This window comes from Lasiosphaeria miniovina, assembly GCF_030549165.1.
Source record: "Lasiosphaeria miniovina strain SMH2392-1A chromosome Unknown B0T26scaffold_1, whole genome shotgun sequence".
Lineage (NCBI taxonomy): Eukaryota > Fungi > Ascomycota > Sordariomycetes > Sordariales > Lasiosphaeriaceae > Lasiosphaeria > Lasiosphaeria miniovina.
The window spans coordinates 4,810,216-4,824,899 of NW_026848220.1; the positions used below are offsets into that span (position 1 = coordinate 4,810,216).

The 14,684-nt window shown below is 62.0% G+C and overlaps 8 protein-coding genes across 8 annotated transcripts; 4 read left to right on the forward strand and 4 right to left on the reverse strand.

Annotated features, from left to right (window-relative positions):
• The first annotated feature begins 211 nt into the window (after positions 1-211).
• Positions 212-1,460, forward strand: B0T26DRAFT_64455 (vacuolar protein sorting-associated). The gene is made up of 3 exons (XM_060437639.1): positions 212-561; positions 661-897; positions 966-1,460. Exons 1-3 carry the CDS (start codon positions 478-480, stop codon positions 1,392-1,394), a joined length of 750 nt encoding a protein of 249 aa, XP_060303192.1. The 5' UTR covers positions 212-477; the 3' UTR covers positions 1,395-1,460.
• Positions 1,461-1,526: 66 nt separating this feature from the next.
• B0T26DRAFT_635685 (uncharacterized protein) lies at positions 1,527-3,212 on the reverse strand (the record flags this gene model as incomplete). Its single annotated transcript, XM_060436750.1, has 2 exons — positions 1,527-1,760; positions 1,845-3,212. 2 exons carry the CDS (start codon positions 3,210-3,212, stop codon positions 1,527-1,529), a joined length of 1,602 nt encoding a protein of 533 aa, XP_060303193.1.
• A 918-nt stretch (positions 3,213-4,130) lies between these two features.
• On the forward strand, positions 4,131-8,048 carry B0T26DRAFT_670635 (uncharacterized protein; the record flags this gene model as incomplete). Its single annotated transcript, XM_060439204.1, has 2 exons — positions 4,131-7,267; positions 7,337-8,048. The coding sequence occupies 2 exons, from the start codon at positions 4,131-4,133 to the stop codon at positions 8,046-8,048; spliced, it is 3,849 nt and encodes a 1,282-aa protein (XP_060303194.1).
• A 46-nt stretch (positions 8,049-8,094) lies between these two features.
• Positions 8,095-8,600, forward strand: B0T26DRAFT_688079 (uncharacterized protein). The gene has a single exon (XM_060440961.1). It carries the CDS (start codon positions 8,276-8,278, stop codon positions 8,471-8,473), a length of 198 nt encoding a protein of 65 aa, XP_060303195.1. The 5' UTR covers positions 8,095-8,275; the 3' UTR covers positions 8,474-8,600.
• On the reverse strand, positions 8,601-9,416 carry B0T26DRAFT_819342 (uncharacterized protein; the record flags this gene model as incomplete). The annotated part of the gene is made up of 3 exons (XM_060447393.1): positions 8,601-9,041; positions 9,105-9,155; positions 9,189-9,416. 3 exons carry the CDS (start codon positions 9,414-9,416, stop codon positions 8,937-8,939), a joined length of 384 nt encoding a protein of 127 aa, XP_060303196.1. The 3' UTR covers positions 8,601-8,936.
• Positions 9,417-10,136: 720 nt separating this feature from the next.
• Positions 10,137-11,603, forward strand: B0T26DRAFT_737034 (DAHP synthetase; the record flags this gene model as incomplete). Its single annotated transcript, XM_060443391.1, has 1 exon — positions 10,137-11,603. The coding sequence occupies one exon, from the start codon at positions 10,137-10,139 to the stop codon at positions 11,601-11,603; it is 1,467 nt and encodes a 488-aa protein (XP_060303197.1).
• An 831-nt stretch (positions 11,604-12,434) lies between these two features.
• B0T26DRAFT_64749 (aldose-1-epimerase) lies at positions 12,435-14,015 on the reverse strand. Its single transcript, XM_060437901.1, has 3 exons — positions 13,523-14,015; positions 13,078-13,449; positions 12,435-13,023 (listed from the first exon to the last, which is right to left on the reverse strand). The coding sequence occupies exons 1-3, from the start codon at positions 13,778-13,780 to the stop codon at positions 12,625-12,627; spliced, it is 1,029 nt and encodes a 342-aa protein (XP_060303198.1). The 5' UTR covers positions 13,781-14,015; the 3' UTR covers positions 12,435-12,624.
• Positions 13,798-14,376, reverse strand: B0T26DRAFT_688084 (uncharacterized protein). The gene has a single exon (XM_060440962.1). The coding sequence runs from the start codon at positions 14,324-14,326 to the stop codon at positions 14,009-14,011; it is 318 nt and encodes a 105-aa protein (XP_060303199.1). The 5' UTR covers positions 14,327-14,376; the 3' UTR covers positions 13,798-14,008.
• Positions 14,377-14,684: the final 308 nt, after the last annotated feature.

Consider the following 14,684-nt stretch of genomic DNA (forward strand, 5'->3'; position numbering starts at 1 on the left):
GACGTGTATTTCGCTGGTCTCTGCCTCTTTTTGATGTTGCTGAACCAGACGGACAATACGGACACCACCCAGCCAAGTCAGTATTCAGTATTCGTACCTGCGCCTAGCCGTCCCAAACTTTTTTTTCTCCCCCCAAGCCCAAGTTGTTCCTGGGATCTTATCAGAGCAATTCCTTATCGTGCGGGGCCGCTAAGCCAAGTACGGTTTATCGTCGGGGCGGTGAGCCACTGCAGTATCCACCTCCCCATTATAAAGTGACTTTATGAGCGTTGGGTGGGGTCAGTGAGGTGGTGCTCAATTGATGGGGCGCGGCCAGCGGCTGACAGCGGGCCAATTGATACTTTGCCCCTCCAGGCTCCAGAACTTTGGCCCTGAGGGCATCTCGGTGCCTAGCGCAGATAGCTACCTTAATGCAACAAGTCCGACCGAGCCTGCCATGATGCGCCTGCAAAGCAGAGAACGCACTCGCGACACACGATGAATCCGCGACAGGCCTATGCGCCGATGCCGCACAGCTATGTTCCCAACTCGACGCTGTCGGCGACGATAAACCTGGACGAGGTCAGCGCGCGCCCCCTATACTGTCATCCCCTGCCCCGCCCCGCCCTCTAGAACAAGACGAGAGGAGAGACCAAGACAGGAGTTTAACCACAAAAATAGGAAGTGAAGCTCACCGAGACGCGCGCCGAGCGCGACCTGCAAGACTCGCTCGCCGAGATCTTCGGCATCATCGTGACAATTGACGAGCTGGAGAAGGCGTTTCTCAAGGACGCCATCCCCGAGGCCGACTACACCGAGATCTGCGAGCGGTCGCTGAAGCAGTACAAGTCGCTGGTGGCCGACGAGACGGTGGCCAAGGCGTTTGTAGGCCTCGAAGAGTTCAAGGCCGAGTGGGATGTAGGCACTCTCCTGTTTCTCATGAGCTCTGCGATCTTGCGTGACGGCCTGACTAACACGCGCAACAGCTCGAGGTTCCCCGCGCAACGGAGAGGATACGAGTGGGCATGCCGTCGACGGCGGTGACGGCGTCTCTGAGCGGCGGGCAAGCGGCTGGCGGCGGTGGGAGCGGCGGCGGCGGTAGCGGTGCGGGCGGCGGCGGCGGGAACACGAGCGGGACGCTGATCCTGGAGGCGACGCAGGACTTCATCACGTTCCTCGACGCGCTGCGGCTGGGGCTGCTGGCCAAGGACCAGCTGCACCCGCTGCTGACGGACGTGATCCAGTCGGTCAACAAGGTGACGGCCAGGGACTTCGAGAACCGTGGCAAGATTGTGCAGTGGCTCATCGCGCTCAACCAGATGAAGGCCACCGAGGAGCTGAGCGAGGACCAGGCGCGCGAGCTCGAGCTCGACATCAACTCGGCCTACCAGGGGTTCAAGAGCACCCTCAACTGATCTTTTCGTGGCGCATATGAGCAAACTAGCATGCCAATATGTAGAAGTTGTCGTGGACAGGAAACCATGGGTCGAATGTTTTTTGTATTTATTTAATTACAATTGGCATTTCGATTGTCCTTTGCTACAAAGTCATACCAGAAACGTCCAGAAACTGGGATATACAAACTCGTCCTCGAATATCCGCCGCACCTGCTCGAGGACGAACCGCTCGACCTTGTCGACGTTCTTAAGGCTCTGTTTCCCACTCTGCCGCTGTCCTATCTCGCTCTCGACCCTGATTTCCTGCAGCAGGCCGCCCATTTTCGTGTTCCAGCTCGGTTCTGTAGAAGCCTGGCCTCCTCCTCCTCCTCCACTTCGTACATGCTGCCGGCGGCCGCCGAGGCGAACAATTTCATCATCATCATCATCATCGTCATCCTCGTTATCATCATTTCCGCCGTCCCCGACTAAATCGTCTCCGCCCACGGCGGCCAACGCGTCCTCGGGGCTGAGGAAGCAAAAGTGCACGCGCTTGCGGATTTGGGCCAGCACGCCGACGCCGTCAAACGTCAGGCCCGTGATGCTGAGGCGCAGCGGGATGCCGACGAAGCTGGGCATGGGGTAGTCGAGCAGGATGTCGGCCGTCAGCAGCAGCTTGATGTCGCCCGCGTACCGGATGCGGAACACGGCCTGCATGTCCTCGATGCGCCGCTCACGGAACCGCCGCAGCGGCTCCTTGTCGTCGTCGTTGTCGTTGACCTCCCCGCTGCTGCCGCCGCCATCTTCGTCCTCGGCTATCGCCGAGCCGGCCAGCGCTGCGAGCGCCCCCGCCGCGTCGCGCGTAGGTGGTCGTGACGTCCCCGCTGACGTCGGTGCCAGCGTTGACACGCTGTGCTTCTCGCGAAGCGCGGGTCCGCCGCCGCCGCCGCCGCCAGCTAGGATGCCCAGACCCCCGGCAGCCGGCCCGGGGGGCGTAGTGGGCGAGGTAGGACCGGGCCGGCCCTGGTTGAAATCCATGATGGAGATGGAGCTCTGCGATGGATGGCGGCTGTGACTGGACGACTGCAGCGGGGGTAGTTGGTGGAGGTTGAAGGTCCCACCGCCGCGGCCGGCACCGACACGGCCGGCAAAGCCCGGGTACTGCTGGTGCAGGTTCGGGGTGGACGAGCTGTGGCCGTACGTGGCGTCGAGCCAGGCGTTGCTCAGGTGGTGGGCGCCTGCCACGGCGGCGAGCGGCGTCTGGGCGCCCGAGAGCCCGGAGGCGAGGTGCGAGTGGAAGTAGTGCAGGTTGGACGTGCCGCCGGGGATGCCTGGGGTCGACACGCCGAGGAAGGGGCTGCCGCCGCCGCCGTCGCTGAGGAAGGCCGAGTTCCGCGAGCCGGCGCTGGCGAGCCCGAGGTGGGGGGGGACGTTCCTACCGCCTCCGGGGTTGCCTCCGCCATTGCCGCCGCTCCCGGCTTGCTCGGCGGCAGCTTGCTCGGCGCGCCTGCGACGCTGAGCGGCGGCCCTCAGCTCGGCAGGGATGCTGGCGGCGTCGTCGGCGGCGTCGGCGCCGCGGGGGCTTCCGCTGCCACCACTAGCGGCGCTGCGATCGTCGTCATCACCGCCGTTGTCGTCATTCTCCTCGTAGAAGTCGGGCAGCGGGTCGGTGATGTCCTTGAGCTCGACCTGGGGGGGGATGGAGCCAAACTCAAAGTCGTGGACGGTGACGGACTTGATGAAGCGCGGCAGCGGCACCGACTGGAACTTTGTGTGGATGAAGTCGCGGATCTGGTGCGCCAGCTCCTCCCCGTCGGGGCCTCCCGTCACCGTTTCCCAGTTGAGGTCGATCGACATGGAAGCATTTGCATTCGGCTGGTGTCCAAGGGGCGAATCACGTCTTTTCGGTCGAGTTCAAGGACTTTGGGGAATTTTAGCTCATGGTGCGCGTCATTCCCCGTTGAATGACATGGAAAGGAAGGTGCGCGCAGCGCAGGTTTCGCTACTCCAGTGCCCAAGTCGCTGTAGCTTACAGCGCTGTTCCCACTGGAGACCAGAACGTTGAACTCGAAAACTTGACGGGACCTCGCATCTTGAGAATCGGAATTGACGCAATTCAGTCCACCCAAACGAAATAGTATTTAGATATATGGTTTGGTACCTAAGGGTTGGACAGGCTTACTTATACGCTCTGGTGTTGAAAAGTGACCAGGGCACTTCTATTCCGGACCTCAGGCGATGACGACGGAGCCCAGGTGATATTGCACCAAACGTACCTAGGTAAGGTAAAACAACCAGGATAAACGGCCCACTTTGAAGTTCAATTCCAGTTGGAGATATCAGTTCGGCGTTTCAGTCGGTTACTAAAACCTCAAAAGAATTGCCCAACAAACATTGCAGCAGACGGCAAGAAGACAAAGAATGGCTCAGTGCAGCCCTAACCCTGAGCCTTGGGCGAGCAAGGCAAGTGCCGTGGTGGGGCAGCGCCCAGACCAGGCGTTGTCCGGGCAACGACACGCTAATGTTGAATCAACAGGAAGAAGCGACGCTCTTCTCCGCTTGCAGCTCTTCCACCAACCAGCCCCCGCGTAGTCGGCCTGAACAGAGTAAACACCAGCCCGACAACCTATCGACATTCGATCGCAACTCCAGCCAGCATCAGTATGAGGCATTGTCTTGCGGTGATCCCCTACTTGTAAACGCCCAATCTTTCAGCCCCCCCTTTAAAATTCCACGCACACCACCACCGCCGAGAAAAACGGGCAACCTCCCAAAATGGACCCACAGTCGCCTCCCAAGCGGATTACGCGGGCGCGAGCGGCTGCGAACGCCGTCGAACCTGCCACGCGAACCACCCGGATCGTCACTGCCGCGGCCAAGGCCAAGGCAAAGACCACCACCTCAGCAACAGCGTCGACCACGTCGAGTGCCAACAAGCGCAAGACCCGATCTGACGACGACGGCGAAGAGTCAGACAACGACGGCCCGCCCGCAACCACGACAATGAAGGCAGCCAGGGCCACCCGCGGCCGGGCGAAGAAGACGGTCGACCAGTCACAGACAGAGCCCGAACCAGAACAGCAAGCGGCGCCAGTCAAGGCTCCGCGAGGGCGCCCTAAGAAGGTGGTCGTGCCCGCGGCAGAAGAGGAGCCGCAAGCGGTCAAGCCAGCCAGGGCAACACGGGGAAGGAAGGCTGCGGGGGCAGCAGACGAGCTCGAGACGCAGGCTGAGCCCGTCAAGAAGACGACTCGGGGCCGACCTCCTCTGGGCACAGCCACCGCCACGGCAGGCACGAAGTCGACAGCCAAGCCGGCCCTGAAGAAGACGGTCAAATTCGAAGAACCAGAGAAGGAAAACATCGCACCGCCGAATGCTGGTGGACGCAGGGGGGCGTCGACCAAGACGGCAGCGACAGCAGGGCCAGAGTCGGCAGCCACGACGACTTCAGGTCTGCGAGGCAAGCCAGTGCGCAGCAGAGCGGGCACGGCGACGGGCAGCAAAGCAGCGGCAGCGGCAGTGGCAGCGGCAGCGGCAGTGGCAGCGGCAGCGGCAGGGCGTAGCACGCGGTCCAACAATGCCACCTCATCCACAGTAAGCCAAAAGAAAGAAAAGCCCATCCCGTTGAGTCCTAAGAAGATCAACCAGTTGGCCCTCAACCGAAACACGGACTCGGACGACGAGCTGGCTATGGACGAGAAAGCACCCGTGCGCCGCTTCAAGAAGGGCCCCATCAAGCCGCCCGCCCTCGGCGGCGCCAGCAGCAGCACCAGAGACGGCGCCCCGTCGGCAGCGTCAGCGTCGGCACCCGACGAGCAGGACGAGAACCTCGTCCTCCAGCCGCCCGAAGGCGCCATGGTGCTGGGTAGCGCGGCGCGGCGCCTGCCGGCCTCGCCGTGGAAGAACTCGATCAAGTCGCCCGCGAGGCGCGTCGAGGGCCTCCTGGGCGCGCCGTCAGCGGCGGCGGCGGTGCAGGCCAACGGGCAACCGGCCCCGTCGCCAGCCAAGATGTCGCTGTTCCAGTCGCCGGCCAAGCGACAGCCGCTCGGCGGCAACATGAACATGGGCGGGAGCATCGTCGGCGGCGGCGCCCAGGCAAGCGTGTCGCCCCTCAAGATGTCGCTGCTGTCGTCGCCCGCCAAGCGTCCGGCGTCGCCCGTCAAGGCCGCCGTCGCCGCTCACCTGTCTCAGCCGGCAGCAGCGGTCCATGACGAAGGTGATCGGCTGGGCGGCCGGATCCTAGTCCCCAAGGCCGCCATCCTCGCGACCCCGCGGCCAGCCGAGCAGGCCTACCTCCTGCGTGCCGGCGGCCGTGCAGCCGAGGACGGTGTCGATAGCGACGACGAGATGGTCCTCGACCAGGGCGACGACGACGAGGGCGACGCCATGCCCGACTCGCCGACGCGGCTGCGGTTCCCGGGCCGCCTGTCGGCCGTGCTGCCCCGCCATGCGGACCCGGCGCTGCTGCTGGCCGGCAATAGCAATCTGATGGCGTCACTGCCCGAAGAGCAGGACCAGGACCAGGGCCACGACGAAGAGGATGCAGATGCAGAGGAGGACGGCGGCGACGAGCCCATGGCGCTCGACCACGACGAGGCCGCCGACGACGGCTTTGTCTTCTCGGCCGACGTGACGCCGAGCAAGAAGGCGCCGGCAGGCGATGTGTTTGCGCAGCTGCGCGAGAAGGACCGGCGCGACGCGGCGGCGGCGTACGACGACGAGACCGAGTCCGAGGAGGAGGAGTCGGAGACCGAAGACGAATGCGACGACGCCGCGGGTGCCGATGTGCCTGCGACCCCCTGCCCCCGGGCCACGAAAGCAGCAGCGGCAGCAGCCGTGGGTGGCAGGACGCCCGCAAGCGCTGCCGGTCGCAGCGCGGCCAAGCGGGTGCGCGTCAACGGCAAGTTCGGGTTCACGCCGCTGGCCGACCAGCTCAGCGGGTGGTCGGCGGGGGCGAGCCCGCTCAAGACGGCGTCGCCATCCCGGGGCTCGTTCTTTGACGAAGCCATGGCCGACGACGAGAACAAGGGCCAGGCCGAGGCCGAGCCGACTGAAGATGAAGAGGAGGAAGAGGATGCGACGCCAGAGCTCGACAGCCCCGTGCTGGAAGACATCCCCTTCTCGCCCGAGGATGTGGCGCTCGCCGTCGAGGCGCACGAGATGTCGCTGCTGGAGCCCGAGGCCGTCGACCAGCTAGTGCGTGACGAGCACAGCGAGGACGAGAGCGAGCACGGCGAGCACTACGGTGACGAGAACGACCTCCCCATCGACCCGGCGCTCGAGTCCATAGCTGTCGCGCCACAGTCACAGCCCCGAACACCGCGCGCCCCGCTAGCAGCGCGCCGCGAGGTGCATACCACGTCCAAGATCCCGCTCAAGCCGGCCGACGACTCGACGCCCCAGCTCAACCGCTCCGTCAAGAAGCGCAGCCACAGCATCTCGCGGCTGCCGGTGCAGCGGCCGGCCGCGCCGCAGCGCAACGCGACGGTCATCTCGTACTCGCCGACGAAAACCAGCAAGCGCGAGAGTCTGCAGCCGCACCCAGTAACGCCGCAAAAGAGCACCACGGAGGGATCATCATGGCCGACGGCCGGCACGCCGGCGCGCACGCCGCGGCGCGACGATGTCAGCCCGGCGCTGCTGCGCGGGGCCGTCGTGTTTGTGGACGTGCACACGACCGAGGGCGCCGACGCGAGTGGCATCTTTGTCGAGCTGCTAGCGGCCATGGGCGCGCGCTGCGTCAAGACGTGGGCGTGGAACCCGGCCAGCTCTCCTCCCCCCTCGTCAGGGACGGAAGCGGTGGCCAAGATCGGCATCACGCACGTCGTGTACAAGGACGGCGGCCGCCGCACGCTGGAAAAGGTCCGCGAGAGCGCCGGCGTCGTGCAGTGCGTCGGCGTCAGTTGGGTGTTGGAGTGAGTGTTTCTCTTCTTTGTGTTAATGGGTGTATGTGTTTACGTGTGTGTACTGACAGGCATCAACAGCTGCGAGCGCGAGAATACCTGGCTCGACGAGGCGCCCTACTACATCGACACGTCGCTGATGCCGCGCGGCGGTGCCCGGCGGCGCAAGAGCATGGAGCCGCGGTCCATTGCCAACCTCAACGGCATGCTCGTGCCCGCCGGTAATCCCAGCACCACCACTCCCGCCCGCCAGACTTCGTCGTCCTTCAAAGGCAGCCAGACGGCGCCGCACCCGTCGGCGTCGGCGCCGGCCCCGCGCACGCCTGCCTACAACCGCCGCGCCAGCTCGCTGTGGGTGCGCACGCCCGAAGACCGCGGCCACGCCGACGACGACGGCGACGTCAACGGCAGTGACGATGATGATAATGATGACGGCGAGTGGCGCGGCATGCTGACGCCCGTGCCCAAGACTCCCGCGCCCGAGGCCGTCGCGCGCTACGCTGCCGCCCTGACCCCCGGCTCGCTATCGTCACTGCAGTCGTCCGACGGCGAGTATGAGGATGGTGGTGATGATGATGACGATGAGAATGGCGTCGACCGCCGCCGCGCCACGCTCATGACGCGCACGTGTCCGCCCAAGGCGAGCTCTCCGTCTTCGCGGATGATCCTTGGCGACGGCATCCTCGCCCGCGACAAGGACCAGGGTGTGCTCATGCGACTTATGGCTGCCCGCCGCAAGAGCCTGCAGTTTGCGCCAAAGGTCGGGAGTCCGTTGGCCAAGGCTTGGAATTGAAACTTGGTCAGAGAGAGAGTGTGTGTGAGTGAGAGAGGGAGGGAGTGTGAGGGAGAGAGAGGGAGGGAGTGAGGGAGAGAGAGGGAGGGAGTGAGGGAGAGAGAGGAAGGGAGTGTGAGGGAGAGAGTGTGAGAGCGATAGGGGGTTTTGATTACCTAGTTGCCCTTGTAATATATTCAGGATGTGCAGGCGTTTGGTGTCCTCTCTTATTTTTGCTCTTCGGAGTGATGGAGGCCACAGCACTCGCCTTTCTTTTTTTTCTTTTTTGTTTCTCATGGTGTTTTGGTTGCAGGTCGTTTTCCCTTCAGTCACAGAGTACACATTCTTCTCGTTGTGCGTACGCACCTATACGTTTGTACTTACTCTATCTTGGTTGGCTCCCCCTTTTCTGTACTTGTTTCGGTATTCAGGTCACTCATTCTTAGATCTGTTGTCAAAACCGATGGCCTGTTTTTATTCCGTGGGCTGGTTGGTTGGTTGGTTCGTTGCTGGCGCTGCTGGGCTTGTTTTGGGCGGCTTCTACGTCGTTATTTACTTACTACCTTGGTGCCTACCTAGATTCTTGATCTCTTTCCGAGTGTTTAATATTCGCGTTGCTGCGTTTTTTTTGGATTGATCCTGCGTCTCACCCAGGCGCCAGTCCTTGGAGTCTTAGCTAGCTTCAAAGAACCGCTGGACATGCAATTATTCTATGGGCGCCAAAAAAATACACAAACACACAGCCTCCTCCATCAAAAGCCACACGTATATCAATACGCGTCTATGTGTGTATAGCAACGCCCTGGGAGTCGGACTCGACCACACGGCGCGCGAACCACCTGGATCTCTATCGGCTGACAGCACCAAACCTGGTTTTATTTCCTTTCTTGTTTGCCGACCCATGACTCCTCAAAACACCGGTGTAATGAATGCCCGCATCGCCCTGACTGCGTCGCCTTCGTGCGCCTTAAGCAGCTCCGTCGCCTTGGCCTTGGACAGGTCGAGCTCGTCCACCTATTTGTTTGGAGGAAATGGTCAGCCAGTCGCGAGACTAAATCACAAGGGGAGGGGGCCTACCAGAAGCGCCACGTCGGCCGCGTCGACCTTGACCCTCCGCAGGGCCTCCTTCTTCTTGTCGTCGGCCGCGCTGAGCTTGCCGACGCCGCCGCCGCCCGCGCCCAGCGAGTTCATGGCGTTCAGCACCGCCTCTTGGTCCACCTCGCGCGCCGGCCCGGCGTCGTCCTCGCCGTGCGTGTCCAGCTTGGACAGCGCCGCCGCCGCCTTGCGGTCCTCAGCCGACTTGGCTGCCGCCACCGCCGGGTCGATCTCGTCGTCGACGTCGACCGCCGCGCCCGCGACGATGTTGGCGGGTTGTCTGTCTTCAGCCATTTTGGCGAGTGTGTGTGTGTGTGTGTGCGTTGTTCTGCCTTTTTCAAAGTCGGCCCGGGTTGCGTATATAGGAATGCAGTGGTGGGCTGCTGTTTTTTTCGTGGTTTGTTTGTCTAGACCTTCACTTCGTAAATTGGGTTCGCTTCAACCTTCGTTCCTTTCTTTCTCGGGTTGTCAAACCAAACGTCCAGCCCAGCCCACAGCACAGCACCAACGTGGGGTGGGTGGGGTTGCCGCTCCCTAGTGCGCTAGGCCCTAGAAGGTCTTAGGCAGCTGTCGTGCATGGACAAGGGCCCTCCCCAAGCCTGATTGGCCAATTCCTTCGTCGTATGACAGGGCTCCCTTACAAGCTGCTTTTCATCCCGTTGGCGAGCATTTCTCACCTACTTTCCTTGTTGGTCACAGTTGCAGTTGCAGCAGAGTCTCAAAGCCACGAGGCCGAAGAGAAAGCCCGCGGCTCTCGACGGACTGGTAAGTCTTTTTCTCTTTTCTTCTCCTTTTTTCCCTGTAGCATTCTTGTATTGCCATTGGGGTTTCAGCTTTTGCTCTGCCTCTTCCTGTGCCGCTATTCAATTTAGAATATCTCCTCGAGACACTCACTCAGCTATCCCACCCAGCTTGAGGTGGCTAACTCGCTCAGACTCAGGCTCACACCCCAGTCTCATACTCCGGATATACACAAAGAAGCTCTTCCACGAAGAGTTGCGGCCACATCTCACAATGAGTCACACCCGCACCATTCCCGCACCGGCCTCGGCCGCCGACGTCGACGAGTGGACGCCCGACTCGTGGAGGTCCAAGCCCATCCGGCAGGCGCCCGACTACCCGGACCCGGCCGCCCTCTCCAAGTCGCTGTCCGAGCTGAGGCGGCTGCCGCCCATTGTGCACCCGCGCGAGATCGCCCGGCTCAAGGCCCACCTCGGCGATGTGGCCCGCGGCGAGGCCTTCCTGCTGCAGGGCGGCGACTGCGCCGAGCTCTTCGACTACTGCGAGCAGGGCGCCATCGAGTCCAAGATCAAGCTGCTCCTGCAGATGAGCCTGGTGCTCATCTGGGGCGCCGACAAGCGCGTCGTCCGCATCGGCCGCATGGCCGGCCAGTACGCCAAGCCCCGCTCCAGCCCCATGGAGACGGTCGACGGCCGCCAGGTGCCCTCGTTCCGCGGCGACATCCTCAACGGCTTCCACCTCGACGAGCGCGACCTCGACCCCTCCCGCCTCGTCCGCGCCTACCACCACTCGGCCGCCACCCTCAACTACATCCGCGCCGCCATCTCCTCGGGCATCGCCGACCTGCACCGGCCCCTCGACTGGGGCCTGGGCCACGTGCGCGACCCCCTCCTCAAGGCCAAGTACTCCGAGGCCGTCAGCTTCCTGACCGACATGCTCCGCTTCATGCACACCGTCGGCGCCGACAAGACCGACAAGCTCGACACGGTTGACCTGTTTACGAGCCACGAGGGCCTGCTGCTGGACTACGAGCAGAGTCTGACTCGCCTGCTGGACAACCCCCTCCCCCCTTCTCCCGCCGCCGCTGCCGCCGCCCGCCCCGCTAAGGAGTACTACGACACGTCGGCGCACTTTCTGTGGATCGGCGACCGCACGCGCCAGATCGACGGCGCGCACGTCGAGTTCTTCCGCGGCATCGCAAACCCCATCGGCGTCAAGGTCGGGCCGACGACGCCCGCGTCGGACCTGCTGGCGCTGCTGCGGCGGCTCAATCCGTCGCGCGAGGCCGGCAAGATCACGTTGATCACGCGGTACGGCGCGGGCCAGGTCGCATCGCTGCTGCCGGGCCACATCCGCGCCGTCGAGGACAGCGAGTACGCGCGCACCGTGGTGTGGCAGTGCGACCCCATGCACGGCAACACGCAGAGCGTGGGCGCGGCCGGCGTGAAGACGCGCGCCTTCAGCGACATCTTCAGCGAGCTGCAGCAGACGCTGCGCATCCACAAGGAGCAGCGCAGCTTCCTGGGCGGTGTCCACCTCGAGCTGACTGGCGATGCCGTCACCGAGTGCCTCGGCGGCAGCGAGGGCCTCGACGAGGACGACCTCTCCACAAACTACACCAGCTTCTGCGACCCGCGCCTCAACGAGAAGCAGGCCCTCGAGCTGGCCTTTCTGATCGCCGACCACTACCGCTGCGAGCGCAAGGATAAGGACGGCGCCCCGCCGCCGCCGCCGGCGTGACGCGTTGTGCGAGTCAGCAGCGTGTATGAATTGCCGTCGCCGTCATCGTCATCACTGTCATCACTGTCATCATTGTCATATTCGCATGCATTCACTCGGGGTTTTGGGGTATATTCGGCGTTGTGAGGGTTGGAGAATCGACAGCTGGCATATCAAAAGGAAAAATAAAAAGAAGACTGTGCAGATGTAGTCCGCCTCAAGGTAGACGAGAAGATGTTATGCAATACATGTTGCAATCATTCACATTTACCCGATCGAGATATTTTTGGGGGTTATTCGCAGCACCACTCACACACCCGGTCAGACACAAAATCCAAGAAGGGAGTTGGTTCGTCTGGCGTGCCCATAAGGGAATAGAACCCGAATAAAAATCGGATTTCATGCATATCAAGCAGCCATGTTTATCCAGGCAGTGTAAAGTTACGATATGGAGTAATGGTGTTACGGACAATGGAAGCCATCCCGATTTATGAAAAAAAGAGATTATCTCCTTTTAATTTCTTTTCTCCCCACTGGCATATAACCATTCGGTTCATTCATTCCCCAATGACATTGAAATTTCTATGGCTTTCTTTAATAAAAAGGAAAGGGGACGATAATAAAATATGGGCCAAAGACGATTGGATGGATGGATGCACGTGAAAACTAGAAAAAAAGGAAAGATGGAATTCCTATGCAGGGACATGCGCCTCTTTCACATATGGCACACGCATGCATCATCACCCAACCCAACACATAAAACCACATGAGACACGTTTCCCGATTACGTCCCGCCTTGCGCCATGCCAGCCATGCCATGCACATTCACAAGGTACAGTCATTGTCCATTTCCGTCGCCGCCGCTGCCGCCACACCGACGCTAGTCACTAGCTTCAAGCTCGCTCGCTCGTTCAGCCCGTTGCATATTCTCTCACAACCGAGCCAGGTTCTCGGAGCAGCAGCAGGAAGCAGAAGCGGCGGCGGCGGCGGCGGCACGACAAGGCGCGCAGCAGCGACAGCGCCGCGGCGGCCACCGCCACCCTCAGGCGGCAGCAGCACGCGAGCCAATGGCGATGGTCTGAGCGCCCTCAAAGGCGTCGCCGGGCTCGAGGGTCTGGAAGTCGGCGACGGAGCCGGCCTCGACGCAGACCATGCGGCGGAAGCCGTCGGCGGGCGCGAAGTCGGCCATGGCGGCCGCCTTGTCGGCCCAGGGGTTCCACACGACCACGTCGCCGAGGCTGTCGCGCGTCACGCTGAAGCCCGCGCGCCCGCCCTCGACGACGACCACGGGCGCGCTGGGCGCCGCCGCCGGCGTGTACACGCGGTCCGTCTCGCCCGTGATCTGCACGGCGCCCGACGACTGCGTCTTGGTCTTGGCACCATCGACCTTGTCCACGTACGACGCCCCGTCGAGGCCCGTGATGCTCACGTTGGAGATGTCCTGTTTCTCGGGTGTTAGTATATCGCACCAGTAAGCAGTTTTAGGAAAACATACCTCGACGCGCAAGTACGTATGCAGCAGCACCTGGCAGTCGAACGGCTTGTCATCGTCGTTGGTGACGACGAGGCTCGTGGTCAGGCTGTCACGGTTGAGCGTGACGCCGTAGATGAGGCTGAAGGCGAACGGCCATAGCGCGCGCGTCTTGTCGTCCAGATTGGCCGAGCTGAGCCCAAAGTCGAGCTTGACCGACTGGTCGGCAGCGGCAGCGGTAGCCTTCGAGGACGAGGACGAGGCGGCAGCCTTGGCTCCCCCCGCCGACTCGGATTCCGAGGTCGACTTACCCAGAAACTCCCACCGCGACGTGCGCGCGAACCCGTGTTGCGGCAGCTTGGACGTCTGCGCGTGGTCCGGGGCCGTGCCGAAGACCTAGCGGGCAGCCAAGTTAGCATGTTGTATATATAATGAATATAAGTAATACATGGGTAGATAGGAGACGTACGGGAAAGACGAGGGGAATGCCTCCTCTCACGGCCTTAGTGCCGTCGAGCTTGGCGGCGTCGCTCAGCCACAGCTTCTCATCGCCGGCGCCGTCCTTCCAGCTGATGACAGTGGCGCCGTACAGCAGCACCTCGAGGCTCTCGCCCGTGGGGAGCACGGCCGTGACGCGCGAGTTGTCGTCGGAAAAGGTCACCTGCGGCTGCGGTGGCAGGCCCGGCGTGCTGGCCAGGGCCGTGGGCTTGTGAGCGCGCCCGACCATCTTCTATGTCTGTCCTGTTTTTTTTTGGGGGGGGGGGAGGGGTTTGGGGCGTGGTGTTCTTGTCCAGTCGCGAGTTCAAGAGCTGGCTGGCTGCTTGGTACTGGCACGGGCGGGAGATGGGATCACGAAGTTGGATCTGTTGGGATCGAAGAGGTCGGGGTCTCGAGGCTTTTCGTCGTCGTCGATGGCAGATGGCACGATTGACGTAATTCGAGTCTCGCAACCACGTCAAAGACAGCCTATATACGCAAACGTATATATATGCACCTTGGTGGACGGGCTTGGAGGCGCGCAGGGCAGGGCAGACAGACAGACAAAGCACACAAACAACCGGCAGGCAAGAGAGAAGATGGGATACGGGAGAAATCTATCTAGATGTTGGCTGTTGGCAATGAGCAATGGATTTCGATAGGTAAATGTATCGACTGACACAAGAAGGAAGAAACAACGGGCGGCGGCGGCGTGTTTGATGCGGTTCATGCCTGGGCGTCGCCCTACGCTTGAGGGGCAAGGAAGCCAACAGCGGGGTAATGCGATGGGCATCATGGCGGCCCTGTGCTGTGCGGCGGTGGTCCGAGGTCGACCGCCCCCATCCTACCTGGAACCGTTGGCAGTTGCATATCCTGAAACACTCTCGTCAGCGTCGCCTGATGGGGCTGCTCGCTCAGCTGGCACTGATCCCCGCCCCGCATCGAGCTTTAGGATTGGTTGTTATTCAGGAAGCATGCAGTGAGCTTGTTGCGGCTTCCCTCTCAAGCCCTTTTTGGTTACATGAATGGGACTGCAACCAGCCGCATTTTCCGCTTCAACAAATATCGGTTGCTTAGGGACTGAATCGACCAGAATCCCTCATTCATTAGCCGACCTTCCTCGAGCAGCTAATCCCAATGAGGAACATTAACTA

What these genes read in the sequence shown, in the direction of transcription:
- B0T26DRAFT_688079 (XM_060440961.1), top strand. Translation starts at nt 8,276, where the DNA reads ATGGAGGCCACAGCACTCGCCTTTCTTTTTTTTCTTTTTTGTTTCTCA.
- B0T26DRAFT_64455 (XM_060437639.1), top strand. Translation starts at nt 478, where the DNA reads ATGAATCCGCGACAGGCCTATGCGCCGATGCCGCACAGCTATGTTCCC. An exon ending in CGACGATAAACCTGGACGAG is followed by an intron (nt 562 to 660) that starts GTCAGCGCGCGC and finishes CCACAAAAATAG; the next exon opens with GAAGTGAAGCTCACCGAGAC. An exon ending in AGTTCAAGGCCGAGTGGGAT is followed by an intron (nt 898 to 965) that starts GTAGGCACTCTC and finishes CACGCGCAACAG; the next exon opens with CTCGAGGTTCCCCGCGCAAC.
- B0T26DRAFT_688084 (XM_060440962.1), bottom strand. Translation starts at nt 14,326, where the DNA reads ATGATGCCCATCGCATTACCCCGCTGTTGGCTTCCTTGCCCCTCAAGC.
- B0T26DRAFT_64749 (XM_060437901.1), bottom strand. Translation starts at nt 13,780, where the DNA reads ATGGTCGGGCGCGCTCACAAGCCCACGGCCCTGGCCAGCACGCCGGGC. An exon ending in GCATTCCCCTCGTCTTTCCC is followed by an intron (nt 13,450 to 13,522) that starts GTACGTCTCCTA and finishes GCTGCCCGCTAG; the next exon opens with GTCTTCGGCACGGCCCCGGA. An exon ending in ATACGTACTTGCGCGTCGAG is followed by an intron (nt 13,024 to 13,077) that starts GTATGTTTTCCT and finishes CCCGAGAAACAG; the next exon opens with GACATCTCCAACGTGAGCAT.